The sequence below is a fragment of the Salvelinus alpinus genome, chromosome 10, assembly GCF_045679555.1.
Source record: "Salvelinus alpinus chromosome 10, SLU_Salpinus.1, whole genome shotgun sequence".
NCBI classification, from domain to species: domain Eukaryota; kingdom Metazoa; phylum Chordata; class Actinopteri; order Salmoniformes; family Salmonidae; genus Salvelinus; species Salvelinus alpinus.
Genome location: NC_092095.1, coordinates 16,854,783 through 16,882,027, shown reverse-complemented (window position 1 = coordinate 16,882,027; position 27,245 = coordinate 16,854,783). Strand labels below are relative to the sequence as shown.

The 27,245-nt window shown below is 43.8% G+C and overlaps 1 protein-coding gene across 1 annotated transcript in view; it reads right to left on the bottom strand.

Moving 5' to 3' along the window:
- Window positions 1-27,245, bottom strand: part of LOC139531575 (contactin-associated protein-like 2) — a 314,450-nt gene that overhangs the window by 98,027 nt on the left and 189,178 nt on the right. The window contains exons 12-13 of the mRNA XM_071328143.1: window positions 24,190-24,296; window positions 21,825-21,944 (exon numbers count right to left, since the gene is read on the bottom strand). Of these exons, the coding sequence (XP_071184244.1) occupies window positions 21,825-21,944; window positions 24,190-24,296 (227 nt within the window). The remainder of the gene's footprint in view (window positions 1-21,824; window positions 21,945-24,189; window positions 24,297-27,245) is intronic.

Sequence of the window (27,245 nt, the reverse complement as noted above, 5' to 3'; positions counted from 1 at the left end):
ATGCAGAGATGCGATTCGCCACCTGGTCATCAGAAGGGGGAAAGGAGAAGATTAGTTGTGTGTCGTCTGCATAGCAATGATAGGAGAGACCATGTGAGGTTATGACAGAGCCAAGTGACTTGGTGTATAGCGAGAATAGGAGAGGGCCTAGAACAGAGCCCTGGGGGACACCAGTGGTGAGAGCACGTGGTGAGGAGACAGATTCTCGCCACGCCACCTGGTAGGAGCGACCTGTCAGGTAGGACGCAATCCAAGCGTGGGCCGCGCCGGAGATGCCCAACTCGGAGAGGGTGGAGAGGAGGATCTGATGGTTCACAGTATCGAAGGCAGCCGATAGGTCTAGAAGGATGAGAGCAGAGGAGAGAGAGTTAGCTTTAGCAGTGCGGAGCGCCTCCGTGATACAGAGAAGAGCAGTCTCAGTTGAATGACTAGTCTTGAAACCTGACTGATTTGGATCAAGAAGGTCATTCTGAGAGAGATAGCGGGAGAGCTGGCCAAGGACGGCACGTTCAAGAGTTTTGGAGAGAAAAGAAAGAAGGGATACTGGTCTGTAGTTGTTGACATCGGAGGGATCGAGTGTAGGTTTTTTCAGAAGGGGTGCAACTCTCGCTCTCTTGAAGACGGAAGGGACGTAGCCAGCGGTCAGGGATGAGTTGATGAGCGAGGTGAGGTAAGGGAGAAGGTCTCCGGAAATGGTCTGGAGAAGAGAGGAGGGGATAGGGTCAAGCGGGCAGGTTGTTGGGCGGCCGGCCGTCACAAGACGCGAGATTTCATCTGGAGAGAGAGGGGAGAAAGAGGTCAGAGCACAGGGTGGGGCAGTGTGAGCAGAACCAGCGGTGTCGTTTGACTTAGCAAACGAGGATCGGATGTCGTCGACCTTCTTTTCAAAATGGTTGACGAAGTCATCTGCAGAGAGGGAGGAGGGGGGGGGAGGGGGAGGAGGATTCAGGAGGGAGGAGAAGGTGGCAAAGAGCTTCCTGGGGTTAGAGGCAGATGCTTGGAATTTAGAGTGGTAGAAAGTGGCTTTAGCAGCAGAGACAGAAGAGGAAAATGTAGAGAGGAGGGAGTGAAAGGATGCCAGGTCCGCAGGGAGGCGAGTTTTCCTCCATTTCCGCTCGGCTGCCCGGAGCCCTGTTCTGTGAGCTCGCAATGAGTCGTCGAGCCACGGAGCGGGAGGGGAGGACCGAGCCGGCCTGGAGGATAGGGGACATAGAGAGTCAAAGGATGCAGAAAGGGAGGAGAGGAGGGTTGAGGAGGCAGAATCAGGAGATAGGTTGGAGAAGGTTTGAGCAGAGGGAAGAGATGATAGGATGGAAGAGGAGAGGGTAGCGGGGGAGAGAGAGCGAAGGTTGGGACGGCGCGATACCATCCGAGTAGGGGCAGTGTGGGAAGTGTTGGATGAGAGCGAGAGGGAAAAGGATACAAGGTAGTGGTCGGAGACTTGGAGGGGAGTTGCAGTGAGGTTAGTGGAAGAACAGCATCTAGTAAAGATGAGGTCGAGCGTATTGCCTGCCTTGTGAGTAGGGGGGGAAGGTGAGAGGGTGAGGTCAAAAGAGGAGAGGAGTGGAAAGAAGGAGGCAGAGAGGAATGAGTCAAAGGTAGACGTGGGGAGGTTAAAGTCGCCCAGAACTGTGAGAGGTGAGCCGTCCTCAGGAAAGGAGCTAATCAAGGCATCGAGCTCATTGATGAACTCTCCGAGGGAACCTGGAGGGCGATAAATGGTAAGGATGTTAAGCTTGAAAGGGCTGGTAACTGTGACAGCATGGAATTCAAAGGAGGCGATAGACAGATGGGTAAGGGGAGAAAGAGAGAATGACCACTTGGGAGAGATGAGGATCCCGGTGCCACCACCCCGCTGACCAGAAGCTCTCGGGGTGTGCGAGAACACGTGGGCGGACGAAGAGAGAGCAGTAGGAGTAGCAGTGTTATCTGTGGTGATCCATGTTTCCGTCAGTGCCAGGAAGTCGAGGGACTGGAGGGAGGCATAGGCTGAGATGAACTCTGCCTTGTTGGCCGCAGATCGGCAGTTCCAGAGGCTACCGGAGACCTGGAACTCCACGTGGGTCGTGCGCGCTGGGACCACCAGATTAGGGTGGCCGATGCCACGCGGTGTGGAGCGTTTGTATGGTCTGTGCAGAGAGGAGAGAACAGGGATCGACAGACACATAGTTGACAGGCTACAGAAGAGACTACGCTAATGCAAAGGAGATTGGAGTGGCAAGTGGACTACGCGTCTCGAGTGTTCAGAAAGTTAAGCTTACGTAGCAAGAATCTTATTGACTAAAATGATTAAGATGATACAGTACTGCTGAAGTTGGCTAGCTGGCAGTGGCTGCGTTGTTGACTTTGTAGGCTAGCTGGCAGTTGTTGACTTTGTAGGCTAGCTGGCAGTGGCTGCGTTGTTGACACTACACTAATCAAGTCGTTCCGTTGAGTGTAATAGTATCTACAGTGCTGCTATTCGGGGGCTAGCTGGCTAGCTAGCAGTGTTGATTACGTTACGTTGCGTTAAGAGAACGACAATAGCTGGCTAGCTAACCTAGAAAATCGCTCTAGACTACACAATTATCTTTGATACAAAGACGGCTATGTAGCTAGCTATGTAGCTAGCTAGCTATCACATTTAAATGTATGTAGCTAGCTAAGAAGAAATTGCTAAGATTAGACAAATTAAACCGTTGTACTATAATGAAATGTAATGAAATGTAATGAAAAGTTATACTACCTGCGGACCAAAATGTCCTCCTGTGTGCTACCTATATAATCCCCGTACTTTAACGATGACAGCTTCTCCATCCTAGAGGGGAGATCGACAATGTTCAGGCCCAGGGACATGTACTAGTCTGGACAAGAACCTGACACTCTCAGCACACTGGGGGACAAACACCTAGCTGGAGGTGACAACATTCCCTCCCAAATATGCCCCCCTAGATACAACTATGACAAAACAACCAACAAAAATGAGTCACAACTGCTGCAGCTCTGTTGCATGCTGGGTCTGTACATAGTCAATTGTAGGCTTCGAGGAGACTCCTATGGTAGGTACACCTACAACTCATCCCTTGGCAGTAGTACTGTAGATTACTTTATCACTGACCTCAACCCAGAGTCTCCCAGAGCGTTCACATGTGAGTAAGACCTTTAACCAGGTCAACATTCACAAGGCCGCAGGGCCAGCCGGATTACCAGGACGTGTACTCCGAGTATGCGTTGACCAACTGGCAAGTGTCTTCACTGACATTTTTAACCTCTCCCTGTCTGAGTCTGTAATACCAACATGTTTCAAGTAGACCACCATAGTCCCTGTGCCCAAGAACACTAAAGTCAACCTGCCTAAATGACTACCGACCCGTAGCACTTTGAAAGGCTGGTCATGGCTCACATCAAAACAATCATCATACCAGAAACCCTAGACCCACTCCAATTTGCATACCGCCCCAACATATCCACAGATGATGCAATCGTTATTGCACTCAGCACTGCCCTTTCCCACCTGGACAAAAGGAACACCTATGTGAGAACTCTGTTCATTGACTACAGCTCAGCGTTCAACACCATAGTGCCCTCAAATCTCATCACCAAGCTAAGGACCCTGGGACTAAACACCTCCCTCTTCAACTGGATCCTGGAGTTCCTGATGGGCCGCCCCCATATGGTAAGGGAAAGTAACAACACTGATCCTTAACACGGGGGCCCAACAAAACCTATTCAGGAGACTGAAAAGATTTGGCATGGGTCCTCAGATCGTCAAAAGGTTCTACAGCTGCACCATCAAGAGCATCTTGACTGGTTGCATCACTGCCTGGTATGGCAACTGCTTGGGCTCCGACCGCAAGGCACTACAGAGGGTAGTGCATACGGCCCAGGACATCACTGAGGCCAAGCTTCCTGCCATCCAGGACCTCTATACCAGGTGGTGTCAGAAGAAGGCCCTAAAAATTGTCAAAGACTCCAGCCACCCTAGTCATAGACTGTTCTCTCTGTTACCGCACGGCAAGCGGAACCTGAGCCCCAAGTCAAGGTCCAAGAGACTTCTAAACAGCTTCTACCCCCAAGCCATAAGACTACTGAACATCTAATGAAATGGCTACCGAAAACAACTACTTGCATTGAACCCCCCTTTACGCTGCTGCTACTCTCTATGCATAAGTCACTTCAATAACTCTACCCACATGTATATATTACCTCAATTACCTCGACTAACCGGTGCCCCTGCACATTGACTCTGTACCGGTACCCCCTGTATATAGCCTTGCTATTGTTATTTTACTGCTGCTATTTAATTATTTGTTACTTTATTTCTTATTTTTGTAGGTATTTTTCTTAAAACTGCATTGTTGGTTAAGGGCTTGTAAGTAAGCATTTCACTGGTCTAAACCAGGTGTATTCGGCGCACGTGACAAATAACATTTGATTTGATTTGACAAGCAAACAAACCTAAACAAAGGTAAAGTCTTCTCATGCTTTGTTGATTTAAAAAAGCTTTTGACTCAATTTGGCATGAGAGTCTGCTATACAAATTGATTTAAAGCAGGGGTTGGGTGAAAAACAAAGAACATTCTAAAATCCATGTACACAAACAATAAGTGTGCGGTTAACATTGGAAAAAACACACACACATTTCTTTCCACAGGGCCGTGGGGTGAGACAGGGATGCAGCTTGAGTCCCATCCTCTTCAACATACACTAACAGCCAGAATTTTTTAGAACACCTACTCATTCAAGGGTTTTTCTTTATTTTTACTATTTTCTACATTGTAGAATAATAGTGAAGTCATCCAAAATATGAAATAGCATATATGGAATCATGTAGTAAGCAAAAAAGTGTTAAACAAATCAAAATATAGTTTATATTTGAGATTCTTCAAATAGCCACCCTTTGCCTTGATGGTAGCTTTGCACACAATTGGTATTCTCTCAGGCTCTGTGTGAAGCTAAATGACCCTCTCTGCCCATTCATCACCATTTACCAGTTGTTGTTGTCCTAGCTGTTTACCCATTGTTGTCTCACCCGTTGTTGTCTTAGCTCTCCCAATCAACACCTGTGATTGCTTTATGCCTTTCTCTAATGTCAATATGACTTGTATACTGTTGTTTAGGGCAGCTCTCATTGTTTTATTTTACTGCGGAGTCCCGGAGCCCCTCCTCCCAGCTGCCCACTGCACTGAGGCTAGGTAACACTGTCACCACCGATAAATCCACAATAATCGAGAATTTCAATAAGCATTTCTCTACGGCTGGCCATGCTTTCCACCTGGCTACCCCAACCCTGGCCAACAGCTCTGTACCCCCCGCAGCAACTGGCCCAAGCCCCCCCGCTTCTCCTTCACCCAAATACAGACAGCTGATGTTCTGAAAGAGCTGCAAAATCTGGATCCCTACAAATCAGCTGGGCTAGACAATCTGGACCCTCTCTTTCTAAAATTATCCGCCGCCATTGTTGCAACCCCTATTACTAGCCTGTTCAACCTCTCTTTCGTATCGTCTGAGATTCCTAAAGACTGGAAAGCTGCCACGTTCATCCCCCTCTTCAAAGGGGGAGACACTCTAGACCCAAACTGTTACAGACATATATCCATCCTGCCCTGCCTTTCTAAAGGTTTTGAAAGCCAAGTGAACAAACAGATCACCGACCATTTCGAATCCCACCGTACCTTCTCTGCTATGCAATCTGGTTTCCCGAGCTGGTCGCGGGTGCACCTCAGCCACGCTCAAGGTCCTAAACGATATCATAACCGCCATTGACAAAAGACAGTACTGTGCAGCCGTCTTCATGGACCTGGCCAAGGCTTCCGACTCTGTCAATCACCGTATTCTTATCGGCAGACTCAACAGCCTTGGTTTCTCAAATGATTACCTCACCTGGTTCACCAACTACTTCTCTGATAGAGTTCAGTGTGTCAAATCGGAGGGCCTGTTGTCCGGGCCTCTGGAAGTCTCTATGTGGGTGTCACAGGGTTCAATTCTCTGGCCGACACTCTTCTCTGTATACATCAATGATGTCGCTCTTGCTGCTGGTGATTCTTTGATCCACCTCAATGCAGACGACATCATTCTGTATACCTCTGGCCTTTCTTTGGACACTGTGTTAACTAACCTCCAGACGAGCTTCAATGCCATACAACTCTCCTTCCGTGGCCTCTAACTGCTCTGAAATGCTAGTAAAACGAAATGCATGTTCTTCAACCGATCACTGCCCGTACCTGCCCGCCCGTCCAGCATCACTACTCTGGACGGTTCTGACTTAGAATATGTGGACAACTACAATCCTTCACTCATGCTGCCAAACATACCCTCGGAAAACTGACCATCCTACCGACCGTCAACTTCGGCAATGTCCTTTACAAAATAGCCTCCAACACTCTACTCAACAAATTGGATGTAGTCTATCACAGTGCCATCTGTTTTGTCACCAAAGCCCCATATACTACCCACCACTGCGACCTGTACGCTCTCGTTGGCTGGCCCTCACTTCATACTCGTCGCCAAACCCACTGGCTCCAGGTCATCTACAAGTCTCTGCTAGGTAAAGCCCCGCCTTATCTCAGCTCACTGGTCACCATAGCAGCACCCACCCGTAGCACGTGCTCCAGCAGGTATATCTCACTGGTCACCCCCAAAGCCAATTCTTCCTTTGGCCAACTCTCCTTCCAGTTCTCTGCTGCCAATGACTGGAACGAACTGCAAAAATCACTAAAGCTGGAGACTCTTATCTCCCTCACTAGCTTTAAGCACCAGCTGTCAGAGCAGCTCACAGATCACTGCACCTGTACATAGCTCATCTATAAATAGCCCATCCAATCTACCTCATCCCCATACTATATTTATTTATTTATCTTGCTCCTTTGCACCCCAGTATCTCTACTTGCACATTCTACTTCTGCACATTCTATCATTCCAGTGTTGATCATTCCAAATTGATATATTGTAATTACTTCACCAACATGGAATATTTATTGCCTTACCTCCCTTATCCTACCTCATTTGCACATGCTGTATATATACTTTTCTACTGTATTACTGATTGTATGTTTGTTTATTCCAGGTTTAACTCTGTGTTGTTGTATGTGTTGAACTGCTTTGCTTTGTCTTGGCCAGGTTGCAGTTGCAACTGAGAACTTGTTCTCAACTAGCCTACCTGGTTAAAAAAAGGTAAAATTAAATTAAAAATTAAAAAGTCTGAGCACTGATGGAGGGATTGTGCATTCCTGGTGTAACTCTGGCAGTTGTTGTTGCCATCCTGTACCTGTCCCGCAGGTGTGATGTTCGGATGTACCGATCCTGTGCAGGTGTTGTTACACGTGGTCTGCCACTGCGAGGACGATCAGCTGTCCGTCCTGTCTCCCTGTAGCGCTGTCTTAGGCGTCTCACAGTACGGTCATAGAAATGTATTGCCTTGGCCACATCTGCAGTCCTCATGCCTCCTTGCAGCATGCCTAAGGCACGTTCACGCAGATGAGCAGGGACCCTGGGAATCTTTCTTTTGGTGTTTTTCAGAGGCAGTAGAAAGGCCTCTTTAGTGTCCTAAGTTTTCATAACTGTGACCTTAATTGCCTACCGTCTGTAAGCTGTTAGTGTCTTAATTTAACGACCGTTCAACAGGTGCATGTTCATTAATTGTTTATGGTTCATTGAACAAGCATGGGAAACAGTGTTTAATTTTAGGGATGGGGGCAGCATTTTCACTTTTGGATGAATTGGTGCCCAAATTGAACGGCATCCTACTCTGTCCCAGATGATAATATATGCATATCATTATTACTATTGGATAGAAAACACCCCGAAGTTTCCAAAACTGTTTGAATTATGTCTGTGAGTATAACAGAACTCATATGGCAGGCAAACTTCCAAACAGGAAGTGAAAATTCTGAAAAGGGTCGATGTGAAAGTCATCGCCTATTCAAATCCCTGTAATTTATGGATCTGTTTGCACTTCATATTCCTTCCACTAGATGTCAACAGTCAGTAGAATGTGGAATGAAGCCTCTAGTGTGATGTGGGGCCAGATGGGAGCTATTTGAGTCACTGGTCTGGCAGATTGCCAGTTCCTGGTCACGCACGCTAGACATGGGATGTCAATGTGTGCCATTACTTTTACAGACATGAAGAAATGCTCCGGTTGGGACGTTATTGGATATATATGATAACAACATCCTGAAGATTGATTCTCAACTAAGTTTGACCAGTTTATTCGACTTGTAATATAACTTTTTGAAGTTTTCGTCCGACGTTTGCGTTCACTTGCGCCAGTGTTTGGACACGAGTACTACACATGCTAGCTAAAGTTGCTAATTCGACATAAGTAATGGACATTATCGAACAAAACAACGATTTATTGCGGAACTAGGATTCCTGGCACTGCATTCTGATGAAAGATCATCAAAGGTAAGGGAATATTTATGATGTCATTTCGTATTTCTGTTGACTCCAACATGGCGGAGAATTGTTGTTTCTATCTGAGCGCCGTCTCAGATTATTGCATGGTGTGCTTTTTACTAAAGTTTTTAAAAACTCTGACACAGCGGTTGCATTAAGAACCAGTGTATCTTTAATGATATGTAAAACATGTATCTTTCATCAAAGTTTATGATGAGTATTTCTGTTATTTGACATGGCTCTCTGTAATTACTCCGGATATTTTGGAGGCATTTCTGAACATGGCGCCAATGTAAACTGAGATTTGTGGATATAAATATGCACATTATCGAACAAAACATAAATGTATTGTGTAACATGATGTCATATGAGTGTCATCTCATGAAGATGTTCAAAGGTTAGTGATTAATATTATCTCTATTTCTGGGTTTTGTGAAAGCTATCTTTGGCTGGGAAAAATGGCTGTGTTTTTTGGATTTGGTGGTGAGCTAACATAAATATATGTTGTGTTTTCGCTGTAAAACATTTTAAAAATCAGACACGATGGGTAGATTAACAAGATGTTTATCTTTCATTTGCTGTATTGGACTTGTTAATGTGTGAAAGTTAAATATTTCTAAAATATATTTTTGAATTTCGCGCGCTGCCTTTTCAGCGGAATGTTGGGGGGGGGGGTTCCGCTAGCGGAACGCGTGTCCTAGACAGGTTAAACACTTTACAATGGAGATCTGTGAAGTTATTTGGATTTTTACGAATGATCTCTGAAAGACAGGGTCCTGAAAAAGGGACTTTTCAGTTTTTTTCTGAGTTTATATAGTATTTATCAGCTGGAAGTAGAAGCCTAAGCGTTATTGTTCACTAGTTTACTCCAATTAGGGGAGGGGTGGTAGGGTTAGAAAATAATGAAGGAAAATCTATTGAAAAAAACATGTGTATATACGCATACAGTACCAGTTAAAAGTTTGGACACACCTACTCATTCAATGTTTTTTCTTTATTTTTACTATTTCCACATTGTAGAATAATAGTGAAGATAATATGTATAGTTTATTTTTTTTACTAATTCCATCTAGACACTGTTGTCCTAGAGTACACAAAAAAACTATACATACCTCGGCCTAAACATCAGCGCCACAGGTAACTTCCACAAAGCTGTGAACGATCTGAGAGACAAGGCAAAAAGGGCTTTCTATGCCATCAAAAGTAACATAAAATCCAACATTCCAATTAGGATCTGGCAAACTTGAATCAGTTATAGAACCCATTGCCCTTCATGGTTGTGAGGTCTGGGGTCCACTCACCAACCAAGAATTCACAAAATGGGACAAACACCAAATTGAGACTCTGCATACAGAATTCTGCAAAAAATATCCTCCGTGTACAACGTAAAACACCAATTAATGCATGCAAAGCAGAATTAGACCGATACCCGCTAATTACCAAAAATCCTGAAAAGAGACGTAAAATTCTACAACCACCTAAAAGGAAGCGATTCCTAAACCTTCCATAACAAAGCCATCAACTACAGAGAGATGAACCTGGAAAAGAGTCCCTTAAGCAAGCTGGTCCCGGGGCTCTGTTCACAAACACAAACAGACCCCACAGAGCCCCAGGACAGCAACACAATTAGACCCAACCAAATCACGAGACAACAAAAAGATAATTACTTGACACATTGGAAAGAATTTACAAAAAAACTGAGCAAACTAGAATGCTATTTGTCCCTAAACAGAGAATACACAGTGGCAGAATACCTGACCACTGTGACTGACCCCACATTAAGGAAAGATTTGACTATGTAAAGAGTCTGTGAGCATAGCCTTGCTATTGAGAAAGGCCGCCGTAGGCAGACCTAGTTCTCAAGAGAAGACAGGCTATGTGCACACTGCCCACAAAATGGGGTGGAAACTGAGCAGCACTTCCTAACCTCCAGCCAAATGTATGACCATATTAGAGACACATATTTCCCTCAGATTACACAGACCCACAAAGAATTCGAAAACAAATCCAGTTTTGATAAACTCCTGTCATGACTGGCCTGCTCGGGTCAGGTTACCGTGGACCACAACCCTACAGAGAGATCTCTCACACCCATCAGAGGGGGAGAGATCGAGAGGTATGGAGATAGGGGGGGGGGGGGGGGGGGGGTTATGACACCTCACGCCCATTGTAAATCTAAGGCAGCAGACACAATTCCTTTGTCCTCTCACTATGGAGAACTGGCCTCAGAACACTAACATGCAATAAATGGACTTTGGGACAAGGGGTTTTGTCAGCCATAATGGTGGTAATGACGATAGATGGAATATGAAAATATATGTCATTTTTGTTATGTTATTAAACGTTAAAGGACAACATTATAATGAAAACATTGTAACTTTAAGAGTTTTCTTAGTAAATGCTTGATGTTTGCATATTGTACGTTGTGTGGAAAATGTCCAGATCAAAGAGAATGTTTTTGTAAAGATGAAATGTGAATTTAGCTGTCTGAATTGGATCTGAGTAAAATCCAGACCTTGCTTCGTGACTTGGTACGCCCAGAGAATTGCCCTAAAGGCAGAAACGTCCATCTCTGACCCGAGGGTATAAAACATGTGAGTTAAGAATTAACATATCAGACTAAGTGACCTGAGCTGCAGCCAAGGTCTGAGTAGTCAGCAACCCCAAAACACAACACGAGGTTGAAGACAAAGGAACTTTTTATGGTATCGTTTGAGATCTCCAAAGATTGGAAAGCTGCCGCGGTCATCCCCCACTTCAAAGTGTGAGACACTCTAGACCCAAACTGCTACAGACCTATATCTATCCTACCCTGCCTTTCTAAGGTCTTCGAAAGCCAAGTTAAACAGATCACCGACCATTTCGAATCCCACCGTACCTTCTCCGCTATGCAATCTGGTTTCCGAGCTGGTCATGGGTGCACCTCAGCCACTCTCAAGGTCCTAAACGATATCATAACCGCCATCGATAAGAGACAATACTGTGCAGCCGTATTCATCGACCTGGCCAAGGCTTTCGACTCTGTCAATCACCACATTCTCATCGGCACTGCTTTGCTTTATCTTGGCCAGGTCGCAGTTGTAAATGAGAACTTGTTCTCAACTAGCCTACCTGGTTAAATAAAGGTGAAATTAAAATTTAATTAAAATAAAAAATCTATCTATGCTACGGATGAGTAGCTGCGTCTAAGAGGGTGAATTCAAGCAGGACCACCTGGTCACCACTCCCCATCCAATCGTGTGTCTGCACTGCCTTCATTCCTACGCTGTGAGCCCTAAGCTACAGGGCTGGTTGTTCCCAAAAGACCGCTTTCAGAACAAGGGCGAGGAAACAGACCACTAAGACAAAGGACACTGACATCGTGAGGACAACCAGAGAGTTACACCCTGTAACCAGAGAAGTGCGTCATCAGAGAAGCCGAACCTCGTCCACGTAGAGACACCCCGTCGGAGACCTTCGATACATAATTACATCATTATATTCTGACCCATAAGAGAGGCAGTTCGGGGCAAGGTTAGGGTTAATCTAGGCCTAGTTTACAAATGTACCCAGGTGTGCTTTTCTCTCTGTCTCTCTCTTTTAAATCCCCATCTTGTGTAACACGAGTCATATTGTGTTGGCCCGCTAAGGACCTGTTTCGTTGTACTAAGTTCTAATCAATAGCCCAGACTGTGTGTTTGTGTATCTTATATTATCATTTTATCTTGTTAGTAAATAAATAATCAACTCAATTGGTGTGGTATGGACTCATTGGTGGGACTTGGGTATGTGCAGATTCCCTGATTATGCGATGTTCAGAATGAAACTGTAGAGGAAATTGATTGATTAGCGACTGTGTAAAATCGATATTCTAATATTCTTTGAGTTAATTTGGGAAATAGAAACTCAATAAAACCAAACTTTCCCATGGTGCCCCAGGTTAATGAGTTAACAATTACCTGATTCATTTAATCACGTAATTATGAACCGTTAATCATTCGATGAGCAGCAGTCTTCACATTAATCAATACAATGTCACAACACTCCAAAATCTACTGGGTGAAATACCACAGTGTGCCATCACAGCAGCAAGATTTGTGACCTGTTGCCACAAGAAAAGGGCAACCAGTGAAGAACAAACACCATTGTAAATACAACCCATATCTTTGTTTATTTATTTTCCGTTTTGTACATTAACTATTTGCACATCATTATAGCACTGTACATTGCCATAATATGACATTTGAAATGTCTCTATTCCTTTTGAACTTTGTAAGTGTAATGTTTACTGTTTATTGTATATTGTTTATTTCCCTTTTGTATGTAAACATATGTTTCCCATGCCAATAAAGCCCTTTGAATTGAATTGAACGGGTAGAGAGAGAGAGAGAGAGACAGAGAGGAGAGAAAAAAAGACAGAGAAAAAGAGAGAAGTGAAAGAGAGCAAGAGAGAAGATAGAGAGCGAGAGAAAAGAGAGAGATAGAGAAAAGAGAGAGAGAAAGGGAGAGAGAGAGAAAGGGAGAGAGCGAGAGAGAATAGAGAGAGAGAAAGAGAGAGAGAGAGAGAAAAGAGAGAGAAAGGGAGAGAGAGAGAAAGAGGGAGAGAGAGAGGGAAAGGGAGAGAGAATAGAGAGAGAGAGGGAGAGAGAAAGGGAGAGAGAGAGAGAAAGGGAGGGAGAGAGAGTTAGAGAAAGGGAAAGAGAGAAAGGGAGGGAGAGAGAGAGAGAAAGGGGAGAGAGAGAAAGGGAGAGAGAGTTAGAGAAAGAGAGAGAGTGGGAGAAAGGGAGGGAGAGAGAGAGTTGTCTGTCATCAAGAGGGTGCTGCAGCACAGTGAGCAGACTGTAGAGACTCCTAGAGAGAAGCTGCAGCCCCTCACCACCCCTAAGACCCCCACTGACCCACCTTTACCCACATACCGACAACCCTTTACCCACACCCCCAGTCAACAAGGAGGCTCACACGAGGACACGTACTACAGAGAGAAGCTCTCTGGCCCACCCTGACACCCCCCCCCCCCCCCCCCACACCCCTCCATGTACACAGGCCCTGTGTACTCCAGCCCCAGACCGTAAACCCACTACTCTGGTAAAACCCACTGAGGTGGCTATCCTCATTGACTCAAATGGGAAATTCATCCAAGAGGATAAACTCTTCGACCACCACAAGGTGTCCAAAATATAGTGCCCAAAAACACAGGATGCACTCCACATCCCGTCCCAGCCTGACTTTGGCACACCAGGCCACATTATTATTCACACCGGCACCAACGAGAGGAGCAGGAGAGAGTAGGCAGCCTGGTCAACAGAGTAGCAGAGAGGGCCTCTGAGGGGTTCCTCAACTCCCACCACATTTCTTGTTAACAAACTATTGTTTTGGCAAGTTGGTTAGGACATCTACTTTGTGCATGACACAAGTAATTTTTTCAACAATTGTTTACAGACAGATTATTTCACTTATAATTCACCGAATCACAATTTCAGTGGGTCAGAAGTTTACATACACTAAGTTGACTGTGCCTTTAAACAGCTTGGAAAATTCCAGAAAATTATGTCATGGCTTTAGAAGCTTCTGATTGACATCATTTGAGTCAATTGGAGGTGTACCTGAGGATGTATTTCAAGGCCTACCTTCAAACTCAGTGCCTCTTTGCTTGACATGGGAAAATCAAAAGAAATCAGCCAAGGCCTCAGAAAAAAAAGTTGTAGACCTCCACAAGTCTGGTTCATCCTTGGGAGCATTTTCCTAATGCCTGAAGGTACCGCGTTCATCTGTACAAACAATAGTACGCAAGTATAAACACCACGCAGCTGTCATACCGCTCAGGAAGGAGACGTGTTCTGTCTCCTAGAGATGAACTTACTTTGGTGCGAAAAGTGCAAATCAATCCCAGAACAACAGCAAAGGACCTTGTGAAAATGCTGGAGGAAACAGGTACAAAAGTATCTATATCTGTCCTTAGAGAGCTTTTTATGTCTCTATTTTGGTTTGGTCAGGGTGTGATTTGGGTGGGCATTCTATGTTCATTTTTCTATGTGTTGTATTTCTTTGTTTTGGCTGGGTATGGTTCTCAATCAGGGACAGCTGTCTATCGTTGTCTCTGATTGGGAACCATACTTAGGTAGCATTTTCCCACCTGTGTTTTGTGAGTAGTTATTTTCTGTTTAGTGTTTTCTGCACCTGACAGGACTGTTTCGGTTTCGTTTTGCACTTTGTTATTTTGTTCTAGTGTTCAGTTTAAATAAAAGTCATGAACACTTACCACGCTGCGCTTTGGTCCGATTCTTCCTCTTCAGACGACGACACCCGTTACAATATCCACAGTAAAACGAGTCCTATAACGACATAACCTGAAAGGCCGCTCAGCAAGGAAGAAGCCACTGCTCCAAAACCACCATAAAAAAGCCAGACTACGGTTTGCAACTGCACATGGGGACAAAGATCGTACTTTTCGGAGAAATGTCCTCTGGTCTGATGAAACTGTTTGCCCATAATGACCATTGTTATGTTTGGAGGAATAAGGAGGAGGCTGCAACCAAAGAACACCATCCCAACCATGAAGCACAGGGGTGGCAGCATCATGTTGTGGGGGTGCTTTGCTGCAGGAGGGACTGGTGCACTTCACAAAATAGATGGCATCATGAGGCAGGACAATTATGTGGATATATTGAAGCACAATCTCAAGACATCAGTCAGGAAGTTAAAGCTTGGTTGCAAATGGGTCTTCCAAATGGACAATGACCCCAAGCATACTTCCAAATTTGTGGCAAAATGGCTTAAATAAAGTCAAGGTATGGGAGTGGCCATCACAAAGCCCTGACCTCAATCCAATAGAACATTTGTGGGCAGAACTGAAAAAGCGTGTGCGAGCAAGGAGGCCTACAAATCTGACTCAGTTACACCAGCTCTGTCAGGAGGAATGGGCCAAAATTGACCCAACTTATTGTGGGAAGCTTGTGGAAGGCTACCCAAAACATTTGACCCAAGTTAAATAATTTAAAGGCAATGCTACCAAATACTAATTGAGTGTATGTAAAACTTCTGACCCACAGGGAATGTGATGAAATAAATAAAAGCTGAAATAAATCATTCCCTCTACTATTATTCTGACATTTCACATTCTTAAAAAAAAGTGGTGATCCTAACTGACCTAAGACAGGGAATTTTTACTAGGATTAAAGGTCAGGAATTGTGAAAAACTAAGTTTAAATGTATTTGGCTAAGGTTTATGGAAACTTCTGACTTGAACTATATATACAGTATATACAGTGGGGAGAACAAGTATTTGATACACTGACAATTTTGCAGGTTTTCCTACTTACAAAGCATGTAGAGGTCTGTAATTTTTATCATAGGTACACTTCAACTGTGAGAGAAGGAATCTAAAACAAAAATCCAGAAAATCACATTGTATGATTTTTAATTAATTAATTTGCATTTTATTGCATGACATAAGTATTTGATACATCAGAAAAGCAGAACTGAATATTTGGTACAGAAACCTTAGTTTGCAATTACAGAGATCATACATTTCCTGTAGTTCTTGACCAGGTTTGCACACACTGCAGCAGGGATTTTGGCCCACTCCTCCATACAGACCTTCTCCAGATCCTTCAGGTTTCGGGGCTGTCGCTGGGCAATACGGACTTTCGGCTCCCTCCAAAGATTTTCTATTGGGTTCAGGTCTGGAGACTGGCTAGGCCACTCCAGGACCTTGAGATGCTTCTTACGGAGCCACTCCTTAGTTGCCCTGGCTGTGTGTTTCGGGTCGTTGTCATGCTGGAAGACCCAGCCACGACCCATCTTCAATGCTCTTACTGAGGGAAGGAGGTTGTTGGTCAAGATCTCGCGATACATGGCCCCATCCATCCTCCCTTCAATACGGTGCAGTCGTCCTGTCCCCTTTGCAGAAAAGCATCCCCAAAAAATGATGTTTCCACCTCCATGCTTCACGGTTGGGATGGTGTTCTTGGGGTTGTACTCATCCTTCTATTCCTCCAAACACGGCGAGTGGAGTTTAGAGCAAAAAGCTCTATTTTTGTCTCATCAGACCACATGACCTTCTCCCATTCCTCCTCTGGATCATCCAGATGGTCATTGGCAAACTTCAGACGGGCCTGGACATGCGCTGGCTTGAGCAGGGGGACCTTGCGTGCGCTGCAGGATTTTAATCCATGACGGCGTAGTGTGTTACTAATGGTTTTCTTTGAGACTGTGGTCCCAGCTCTCTTCAGGTCATTGACCAGGTCCTGCCGTGTAGTTCTGGGCTGATCCCTCACATTCCTCATGATCATTGATGCCCCACGAGGTGAGATCTTGCATGGAGCCCCAGACCGAGGGTGATTGACCGTCATCTTGAACTTCTTCCATTTTCTAATAATTGTGCCAACAGTTGTTGCCTTCTCACCAAGCTGCTTGGCTATTGTCCTGTAGCCCATCCCAGCCTTGTACAGGTCTACAATTTATCCCTGATGTCCTTACACAGCTCTCTGGTCTTGGCCATTGTGGAGAGGTTGGAGTCTGTTTGATTGAGTGTGTGGACAGGTGTCTTTTATACAGGTAACGAGTTCAAACAGGTGCAGTTAATACAGGTAATGAGTGGAGAACAGGAGGGCTTCTTAAAGAAAAACTAACAGGTCTGTGAGAGCCGGAATTCTTACTGGTTGGTAGGTGATCAAATACTTATGTCATGCAATAAAATGCAAATGAATTACTTAAAAATCATACAATGTGATTTTCTGGATTTTTGTTTTAGATTCCGTCTCTCACAGTTGAAGTGTACCTATGATAAAAATGACAGACCTCTACATGCTTTGTAAGTAGGAAAACCTGCAAAATCGGCAGTGTATCAAATACTTGTTCTCCCCACTGTACATATATATATACATATATATATATATATATATATATATATATATATATATCAGTTAGCATGTGGAACATTCAGGGCCTTTCGACTGAAGAGTTTAGCACTGAAGTTCAACAAAAATCTTAAAGATGTTGACGTCATCATTCTGCAGGGGACATGGTGTAAGGCTGACATTGTCACTCACTGTCCCACAGGCTACAGAGAGTTAATTGTGCCATCACAGAAACACAGCTCTGTCAATAGAGGCAGAGACTCTGGACGACTGATCATCAATCCCAACTACAAAATCTAATTGATTCCCTCAAAATTGGTAAAAATCACATTTGGTTAAAACTGAAAAAATAACTTGTACTGACAGAAAAAGATGTGTTCCTTTGCGCAATATATATCCCCCCCTCAGAATCCCCATAATACTCAGAGGAGATTTTCCCCACCCAATATATATCCCCCCCTCAGAATCCCCATATTACTCAGAGGAGATCTTCCCCACCCTTGAGGAAGAGACGTGCCAGTTCCAGGCCCAGAGAAATGTGCTCATCTGTGGGGACACAAATGTGCACACAGGAACACTACCTGATCTAACGAGCACACGAGGGGACAGCTTTATTACAGGCCATACTGTTTCTAACGGTCTTAATCTCCCCCATAGAAACAACAGTGACAGCACCACCAACAAAAACGGAAGGGTTCTGTTGCAGCTCTGTAGAAGCCTGGGTCTGTACTTTGTCAATGGTAGGTTACGGGGGGACTCTTTGGGGAGATTCACCTATTTTTCACCTCTTGGCCACAGTACAGTAGACTATATGATCACAGACATTGACCCTTTCTATCTCAGCTCATTCACTGTCAAGCCACTAACACCTCTGTCTGATCACAGCCAAATTACGTTGTTCCTCAAAAGAACAGACATGGAAGCAGCCAAACATTCACAGCTCAGTAAGCAAAACAGCACAGAAGAATACCAGAAAGCAACCTGTAACCAAAATATCCAGACACTCTTAGATAACTTTCTGGACACCACATTCACTCACAGTAAAGAAGGCATCAATCTAGCAGTAAAAAACATCAACTATATATTCAGGCAAACGGCAAAAGAAGCACAACTGAAATTGATAAAAAACAAAACTAAAAAGACCACTGGTTTGTGGCAGACTGTAAAGTTATAAGGAAAAAACTTAGAACACTATCCAACCAAAAGCACAGAGACCCAAATAATGGTGAATTATGCCTTCATTACTGTGAGAATTTAAAACTCTATAAACGTACACTCAGAACCAAAAAAGCACAGTACAACAGCAAGCAGCTGACACTAATTGAAGAGTCCATAAACACAAACAACTTCTGGCAAAATTGGAAAAAACTACAAAAATCTAAACAAGAGGAATTAGCGATACAAAATGGTGACATATGGACAACCCATTTTAAAACACTCTACAACACCATTAAAATTGACACAAACACAGAACAACGCCAAATTCATGAGAAGTTGAATGGATTAGAAAAAGCTATAAAGAACAATCAAAATGCATTGGACTCCCCAATTACTGACCAGGAGCTCTATAAGAAACTTCAGGCTCTCAAATTTAAAAAGGCATGCGGACCTGATGGCATCCTAAATGAGATGTTCAAACTCACTAGTGCAACATTTTAATTGTCTATATTAAAACTGTTTAATTTGATCCTGAGTGTAGGTTATTTCCCTGACATCTGGAATCAAGGACTCATAACCCCAATCTTTAAAAACGGAGACAAATTTGACCCTAACAATTACAGAGGCATTTGTGTGAACAGTAACCTGGGGAAGGTTTTCTGTAGTATTATAAATGTAAGAGTTCTAAACTTCCTTAATAAGCACAATGTCTTGAGTAAAAGCCAAATTGGATTTATACCAACACATCGCACAACTGATCATATTTACACCCTACACACCCTGATAGATAAACATGTCCACCAAAATAATACCAAAATATACGCTTGCTTTATCGACTTCCAAAAATAATTTGATTCTATTTGGCATACAGGACTGTTCTACAAAGTTATTGAAAGTGGTGTAGGGGGTAAAACATATGACATAATTAAATCAATGTATACTGGCAATACGTGCAGCATTAAAATTGGCAAGAAAAGAACAGAATTCTTTAACCAGGGGCGGGGCCTTCGTCAGGTTTGCAATCTGAGCCCTGCACTCTTCAATATTGACATCAACGAATTGACCACTATTCTAGAAAAATCCTCAGCCCCTGGTGTTAGTCTCCACAATTCAGAAGATAAATGCCTACTCTTCACCCACAGCACATGGCCTACAGCAGAGCCTGGACCTGCTAGAGCAGTACTGCCAGACCTGGGCCCTGGCAGTAAACCCCAAAAAGACTAAAATAATGATTTTCCAGAGAAGATCCAGATCTCAGGGAATTAGACCAAAGTTCTCAATTGGTACAAAATATATAGAGTACTGTACACACTACAATTACTTAGGTTAAAAATAAGCTCAATTGGACACCTTAATGAGGCAGTGAATGAACTGAGAGAGAAAGCAAGCATTGCATTCTACACCATTAAAAAACAAATTCAAATTGAAATACCTATTAAAATTTGGCTAAAACTAATTGAATGTGTCATTGAACCAATTACACTTCATTGCAGCGAGGTGTGGGGTCCACTTGCAAAACAAGATTTCACCAAATGGGACAATCACCCCATTGAAACCCTGCATGCAGAGTTCTGTAAGATTCTCCTACATGTCCAGAGGAAAACTACAAACAATGCATGGAGGGCAGAATTAGGCCAATATCCACTAATAATACAAACTCAAAAAAGAGCAGGTAAGTTTTGGAAACATCGAAAATACAGTGACCCCCTCTCATATCATTACCAAGCCCTGCAATGCCAAGAGCTGAGCAAAGAAAAGAGTCCCCTCATCCAGCTGGTCCTGGGGCTGAGTTCACAAACCTGTTCTACTTACACACTGAAGCCTCAGGACCAGAACATCCAATCAATCAGAATAAAACAAATTACAACACAGTCAAAACAAAATTACATTGCTTATTGGGAAACACAAGCACAAACACAAAGCAAAATGCAGTGCTATCTGGCCCTAAATCGACAGTACACCGTGGCTAACTATTTGACCATGGTAACTGATCAAAACCTTTGAAAAACCTTGACAAAGTACAGGCTCAGTGAGCACAGCCTTCCCATTGAGAAGGGTAGACACAGGAAAACCTGGCTCCCTGGAGAGGAAAGGCTGTGCAACCACTGCACAACAGCAGAACCTGAGAAAGAGCTGCATTTCCTGAGAAAATGTCAAAAATATAAAACAATTAGGGAGTGTCATTTCCCCAAATTTGAAACCCTTATTCAAGGTTTCAAAGACCTCTCTGATGAGAGTAGGCTACCCGTCCTGTTGGGGGAGGACGCAGAGAGCTGTGGGTTGGCAGCGCACTACATTGCTGCCTGCCATAAGTTGAGGGACAGTGTCTGACAGACCAATCAATCAGGCATACTCTACTGTATGCTTATTGTTATTGTTGAATGTATGGTTATTTTGACACTTGGTTCTTGTTGTTACTGTTGTCACGTTGACAATTTTGATCCTCAGAGAAAGGGAGAGAGAGAAAGGGAGGGCGAGAGGGAAAGGGAGAGAGAAAGAGAGAGAAAGGGAGAGAGAGAGAGAGAGAGAGAGAAAGGGAGAGAGAGAGAGAGAGAGAGAAAGGGAGAGAGTGAAAGAGAGAGAAAGGGAGAGAGAGAGAGAGAGAGAGAAAGGGAGAGAGAAAGTGTAGCTCTAAACAAGGTGATGTAATGAAAGCTCCCCAAAAATATAATCTTCTAATATCCAAGAATCTGTTGTGGTTTATCTGATATATTATCAAGGCGCGTGTGCGTGTGTGGTGTGTGCGCAGTGGTCACAGATAAATGTCAAAGGCTGTAGCCGCATAACCAGCTTGCCTTGGAAACGAATAGGATCAGATGTCTAGGCCTTGAAAAGAAGGAGAGGAGAAAAAAAAAGACGGGTTAGAGTTTTTCATCATGAGGCAGCTCGGTAGAGTGGTCACTAGCTGGCACAGCCACAAAGTCATAAAATCAGAATTCTTAACCTAACCCTAACCATAACCACAGTCTTAACCACACAGAACACTCTAATGCATAAACATAACCTTACATTAAGACCAAAAGGCACATTTCTGTTTTCATACATTTTTACAATAATAGCCAATTTGGACTTTGCAGCTGGCACATCTAGCGAAAATCACTCAGTTCTGCCTCCAGGTCAATATTCATGACAATAAATGTCAACCTGCAAAAATTGGAGGGCATCAGGTCCTTGGGGTCAGACCTGGTGTGGAATAGAAAAGTCCCTGTGCTATCTGTCTGCCTGGCCTGTTATTTAATGATTTATTAAAGGTGTTAGCGGAATAGGTGTTTATGATGTACAGAACATCATAATCCTTTGGTCTCTTTACAGTTTATGTGGCAAGGCATGGATAGACTTCCAATAACAAAGTCAAAAATGTGAGAATTTTCTATGTAAGACAATAAACTTCGAACCCATGTTGTCACCCGTTTGAAACTTGGGATGTTCACACACACACACAGACACACACACCTGTCATGTTGCAGTTGACTTTGAAGGGTCCGAGGGGTCCACTCCCATCCGGATCTATCCAGAATGTGTCTGAAGATCTGCCCAGGTGTTTATACGCCTCACAACTCTGTTCAAACAACGCTAGAGAGAGAGAGAGAGAGAGAGAGAGAAAGAGAGAGGGGAGAGAGAGAGAGAGATAGACAAAGACAGAGAGAGGGAGAGAGAGATGGGGGGTTGAGAAAAAGAGAGAGGGTAGAGAAGGAGAAGTAGACAGTGAGAAGTAGTGCCTTGAGGGTTGATGTACCCAGAGTCAGCACAGTGGCGCTGTCCATTCACCTCTGATACCTCAATGTCAGTCAGTTCCATGGACAGCTCCTAACACCACTCAGACTCTGCTAGTTTACACAAACACTTCTGTCTGGAGATTGTCTTTCATTGGACTCAGCTTTGTGTGTAAGTGTGTAAGCGTGAGTGTGTAATAGGTTTAACTTGTGTGCAGTCTCATATCTTCTGTCTCATATTCATATAACAGAATAGACTTATCTGAATTCCGAAGGATGACTGTGTGTGTGTGTGTGTGTGTGTGTGTGTGTGTGTGTGTGTGTGTGTGTGTGTGTGTGTGTGTGTGTGTGTGTGTGTGTGTGTGTGTGTGTGTGTGTGTGTGTGTGTGTGTGTGTGTGTGTGTGTCTGTGTGTGTGTGTGTGTGTGTGTGTGAGAGTGAGTGAGTGTGTTGACTTCTGAATGACAGATGATTCATTACATTTCTGAAAGTGTGAATAAAAGGGAACTACAGTTATGTGATTTAACTTTACTAGCTGGCAAATTCACGGTGGCTGTTACTCTGCTTCCAAATAATGACTCTGTCACTCTGCTTCCAAATTCTGACTCTGTCCCTCTGCTTCCAAATTCTGACTCTGTCCCTCTGCTTCCAAATTCTGACTCTGTCCCTCTGCTTCCAAATACTGACTCTGTCACTCTGCTTCCAAATACTGACTATGTCCCTCTGCTTCCAAATACTGACTCTGTCCCTCTGCTTCCAAATACTGACTCTGTCCCTCTGCTTCCAAATTCTGACTCTGTCCCTCTGCTTCCAAATTCTGACTCTGTCCCTCTGCTTCCAAATTCTGACTCTGTCCCTCTGCATCCAAATACTGACTCTGTCACTCTGCTTCCAATTACTGACTCTGTCCCTCTGCATCCAAATACTGACTCTGTCACTCTGCTTCCAAATTCTGACTCTGTCCCTCTGCTTCCAAATACTGACTCTGTCCCTCTGCTTCCAAATACTGACTATGTCCCTCTGCTTCCAAATACTGACTATGTCCCTCTGCTTCCAAATACTGACTATGTCCCTCTGCTTCCAAATACTGACTCTGTCACTCTGCTTCCAAATACTGACTCTGTCCCTCTGCTTCCAAATTCTGACTCTGTCCTTCTGCTTCCAAATACTGACTCTGTCCCTCTGCTTCCAAATACTGACTCTGTCCCTCTGCTTCCAAATACTGACTCTGTCCCTCTGCTTCCAAATTCTGACTCTGTCCTTCTGCTTCCAAATACTGACTCTGTCCTTCTGCTTCCAAATACTGACTCTGTCCCTCTGCTTCCAAATACTGACTCTGTCCTTCTGCTTCCAAATACTGACTCTGTCTTTCTGCTTCAAAATACTGACTCTGTCCTTCTGCTTCCAAATACTGACTCTGCCCTTCTGCTTCCAAATACTGACTCTACCCTTCTGCTTCCAAATACTGACTCTGTCCTTCTGCTTCCAAATACTGACTCTGTCCTTCTGCTTCCAAATACTGACTCTGTCCTTCTGCTTCCAAATACTGACTCTGTCCTTCTGCTTCCAAATACTGACTCTGCCCTTCTGCTTCCAAATACTGACTCTGTCCTTCTGCTTCCAAATACTGACTCTACCCTTCTGCTTCCAAATACTGACTCTGTCCTTCTGCTTCCAAACACTGACTCTGTCCCTCTGCTTCCAAATACTGACAAACAAATACACGTTTTGGTTTTCTCACACACTGTCTGTCAAACACGCTCATATTTAAATACGCACACACACATGTAGTGACAGCATGGTGATGGTGTGTTTGTGTTTATACAGAGATGAGAATATGATTGATGTTTCAGTAAGAGACAGTGAGAAAGAGTGGGGAATTTGATTGCTACTTTTTTGATTAAGAACCAACCATCTCTGCCTACGCTTCCTTACAACTCTCTCACTCTTTTCTTTGTACACACACACACACACACTCACACACACACACACACGCACGCACGCACGCACGCACACTCGCACGCGCACACGCACACGCACACGCACACACACACACACACACACACACACACACACACACACACACACACACACACACACACTCACATGTGTGGCAAGTGGCTCCAGTGTATCCGGTTCTGTCGCAGGTGCAGCTAAAATGATCCCACGTCTGTTTACACCTGCCTCCATGCTCACAATGGTTAGGCATACACCTAGAGAGAACAATATAACAGGGAGAGAGAAGGAGAACAATCCATAATAACTATCTCTTATTTTATTTTATTCAACATGTATTTGTTCTTATACATACCATTATATATAAGAATGTTATTCCCCCAAAACATTGATATGAGTAATCTGGATGAAATGCCCCTAGGCTTCAGTCCCAGGGTTAGCTTCCACAAACATCCTCCAGACATACACTGGGTTACATACCACTGTAAATTCCTGCTTTTAAATCCAAGGAGGACAAAACAGAGGCTTGCCTCAGGTAAACCACTTGGGAAAAATGCTAAGTGATCAAAACCCCTCAGAAGCTGTTCACTCAGATGAAAAAAGAGGCTTTATAACACTTAGAGGAAGTCGGGTGAAAAGTCACTGAAGTATTGCAGCTATTGGAGCCTCAGACACATTTTCCAAAGCTTGGGGAATCCAAGCGGAAAGAGACAAGACTATCAGTGCTCTCAACTCACAATCACATTACGAAACGGGTGTTAAATCAAGTTTGGCAAATTTCCTATGCAGTACAGACACAGACACAGACAAACACATATATATAGGAAAGTGTGGGTAACAGGGAAAGAGGAAGAGATTGAAGGAGAGTGAGAGAGCGAACAGAAGGGGCGGCGAGACAGAAAGTCAAAGACAGAGAGAGAGAGAGAAAGAGAGAGAGAGACAGAGACAGAGACAGAGACAGAGACAGAGACAGAGACCGAGACCGAGACAGAGACAGAGACAGAGAGAGGCTATGTGCACATTGACCACAAAATGAGGTGGAAACTGAGCTGCACTTCCTAACCTCCTGCCAAATGTATGACCATATTAGAGACACATATTTCCCTCAGATTACACAGACCCACAAAGAATTCGAAAACAAATCCAATTTTGATAAACTCCCATATCTATTAGGTGAAATATCACAGTGTGCCATCACAGCAGCAAGATTTGTGACCTGTTTGCCACAAGAAAAGGGCAACCAGTGAAGAACAAACACCACTGTAAATACAACCCATATTTATGTATATTTATTTCACTTTTTGTACTTTAACTATTTGCACATCATTACAACTAGAGGTCGACCGATTACGATTTTTCAACGCCGATAGCAATACCGATTATTGGAGGACCAAAAAAAGCTGATACTGATTAACCAGCCAATCTTTATATATATATACTTGTAATAATGACAATTACAACAATACTGAATGAATACTTTTATTTTAACTTAATATAATACATAAAGAAAATCTATTTAGTCTCAAATAAATAATGAAACGGGCCTCCCGGGTGGCGCAGTGGTCTAGGGCACTGCATCGCAGCGCTAGCTGTGCCACCAGAGTCTCTGAGTTCGTGCCCAGGCTCTGTCGCAGCCGGCCGCGACCGGGAGGTCCGTGGGGCGACACACAATTGGCCTAGCGTCGTCCGGGTTAGGGAGGGTTTGGCCGGTAGGGATATCCTTGTCTCATCGCGCTCCAGCGACTCCTGTGCGGGCCGGGCGCAGTGCGCGCTAACCAAGGGGGCCGGGTGTACGGTGTTTCCTCCGACACATTGGTGCGGCTGGCTTCCGGGTTGGAGGCGCGCTGTGTTAAGAAGCAGTGCGGCTTGGTTGGGTTGTGCTTCGGAGGACGCATGGCTTTCGACCTTCGTCTCTCCCGAGCCCGTACGGGAGATGTAGTGATGAGACAAGATAGTAATTACTAGCAATTGGATACCACGAAAATTGGGGAGAAAAAGGGGTAAAAAAAAATAAAAAATAAATAATGAAACATGTTCAATTTGATTTAAATAATGCAAAAACAGTGTTGGAGGAGAAAGCAAAAGTGCAATATGTGCCATGTAAAAAAGCTAACGTTTAAGTTCCTTGCTCAGAACATGAGAACATATGAAAGCTGGTGGTTCAATGTTCCCAGTTCTTCAATATTCCCAGTTAATTAAGAAGTTTTAGGTTGTAGTTATTATAGGAATTATGACGCGTCGACTATTTCTCTCTATACCATTTGTATTTCATATACCTTTGACTACTGGATGTTCTTATAGGCATTTTAGTATTGCCAGCCTAATCTCAGGAGTTGATAGGCTTGAAGTCATAAACAGCGCTGTGCCTCAAGCATTGCTAAGAGCTGCTGGCAAACACAGTAAAGTGCTGTTTGAGTGAATGCATACGAGCCTGCTTCTGCCTACCACCGCTCAGTCAGACTGCTCTATAAAATATCAAATCATAGACTAATTATAATAAACACACAGAAATATGAGCCTTAAGTCATTAATATGGTCAAATCCGGAAACTATAACTTCAAAAACAAAACGTTTATTATTTCAGTGAAATACGGAACCGTTCCGTATTTTATCGAATGGGTGGCATCCATAAGTCTAAATATTGCTGTTACATTGCACAACCTTCAATGTTATGTCATAATTATGTAAAATTCTGGCAAATTAGTTCACAGTTCGCAACGAGCCAGGCGGCTCAAACAGTTGCATATACCCTGACTCTGCTTGCACTGAACGCAAGAGAAGTGACACAATTTCCCTAGTTAATATTGCCTGCTAACATGCATTTATTTGAACTAAATAGGCAGGTTTAAAAAATATATACTTCTGTGTATTGATTTTAAGAAAGGCATTGATGTTTATGGTTAGGGACATTTGTGCAACAATTGTTTTTTTTTTGGGCAATGCGCTTTTGTTAAATCATCACCCGTTTGGCGAAGTTGATGTAGGCTGTGATTCGATGATAAATTAACAGGCACCGCATTGATTATATGCAATGCAGGACAAGCTAGTTAACCTAGTAATATCATCAACCATGTGTAGTTAACTAGTGATTATGTGAAGATTGATTGTTTATAAGATAAGTTTAATGCTAGCTAGCAACTTACCTTGGCTCCTTGCAGCCACAAGGTCCTTTTGATGCTACACTCACGTAACAGGTGGTCAGCCTG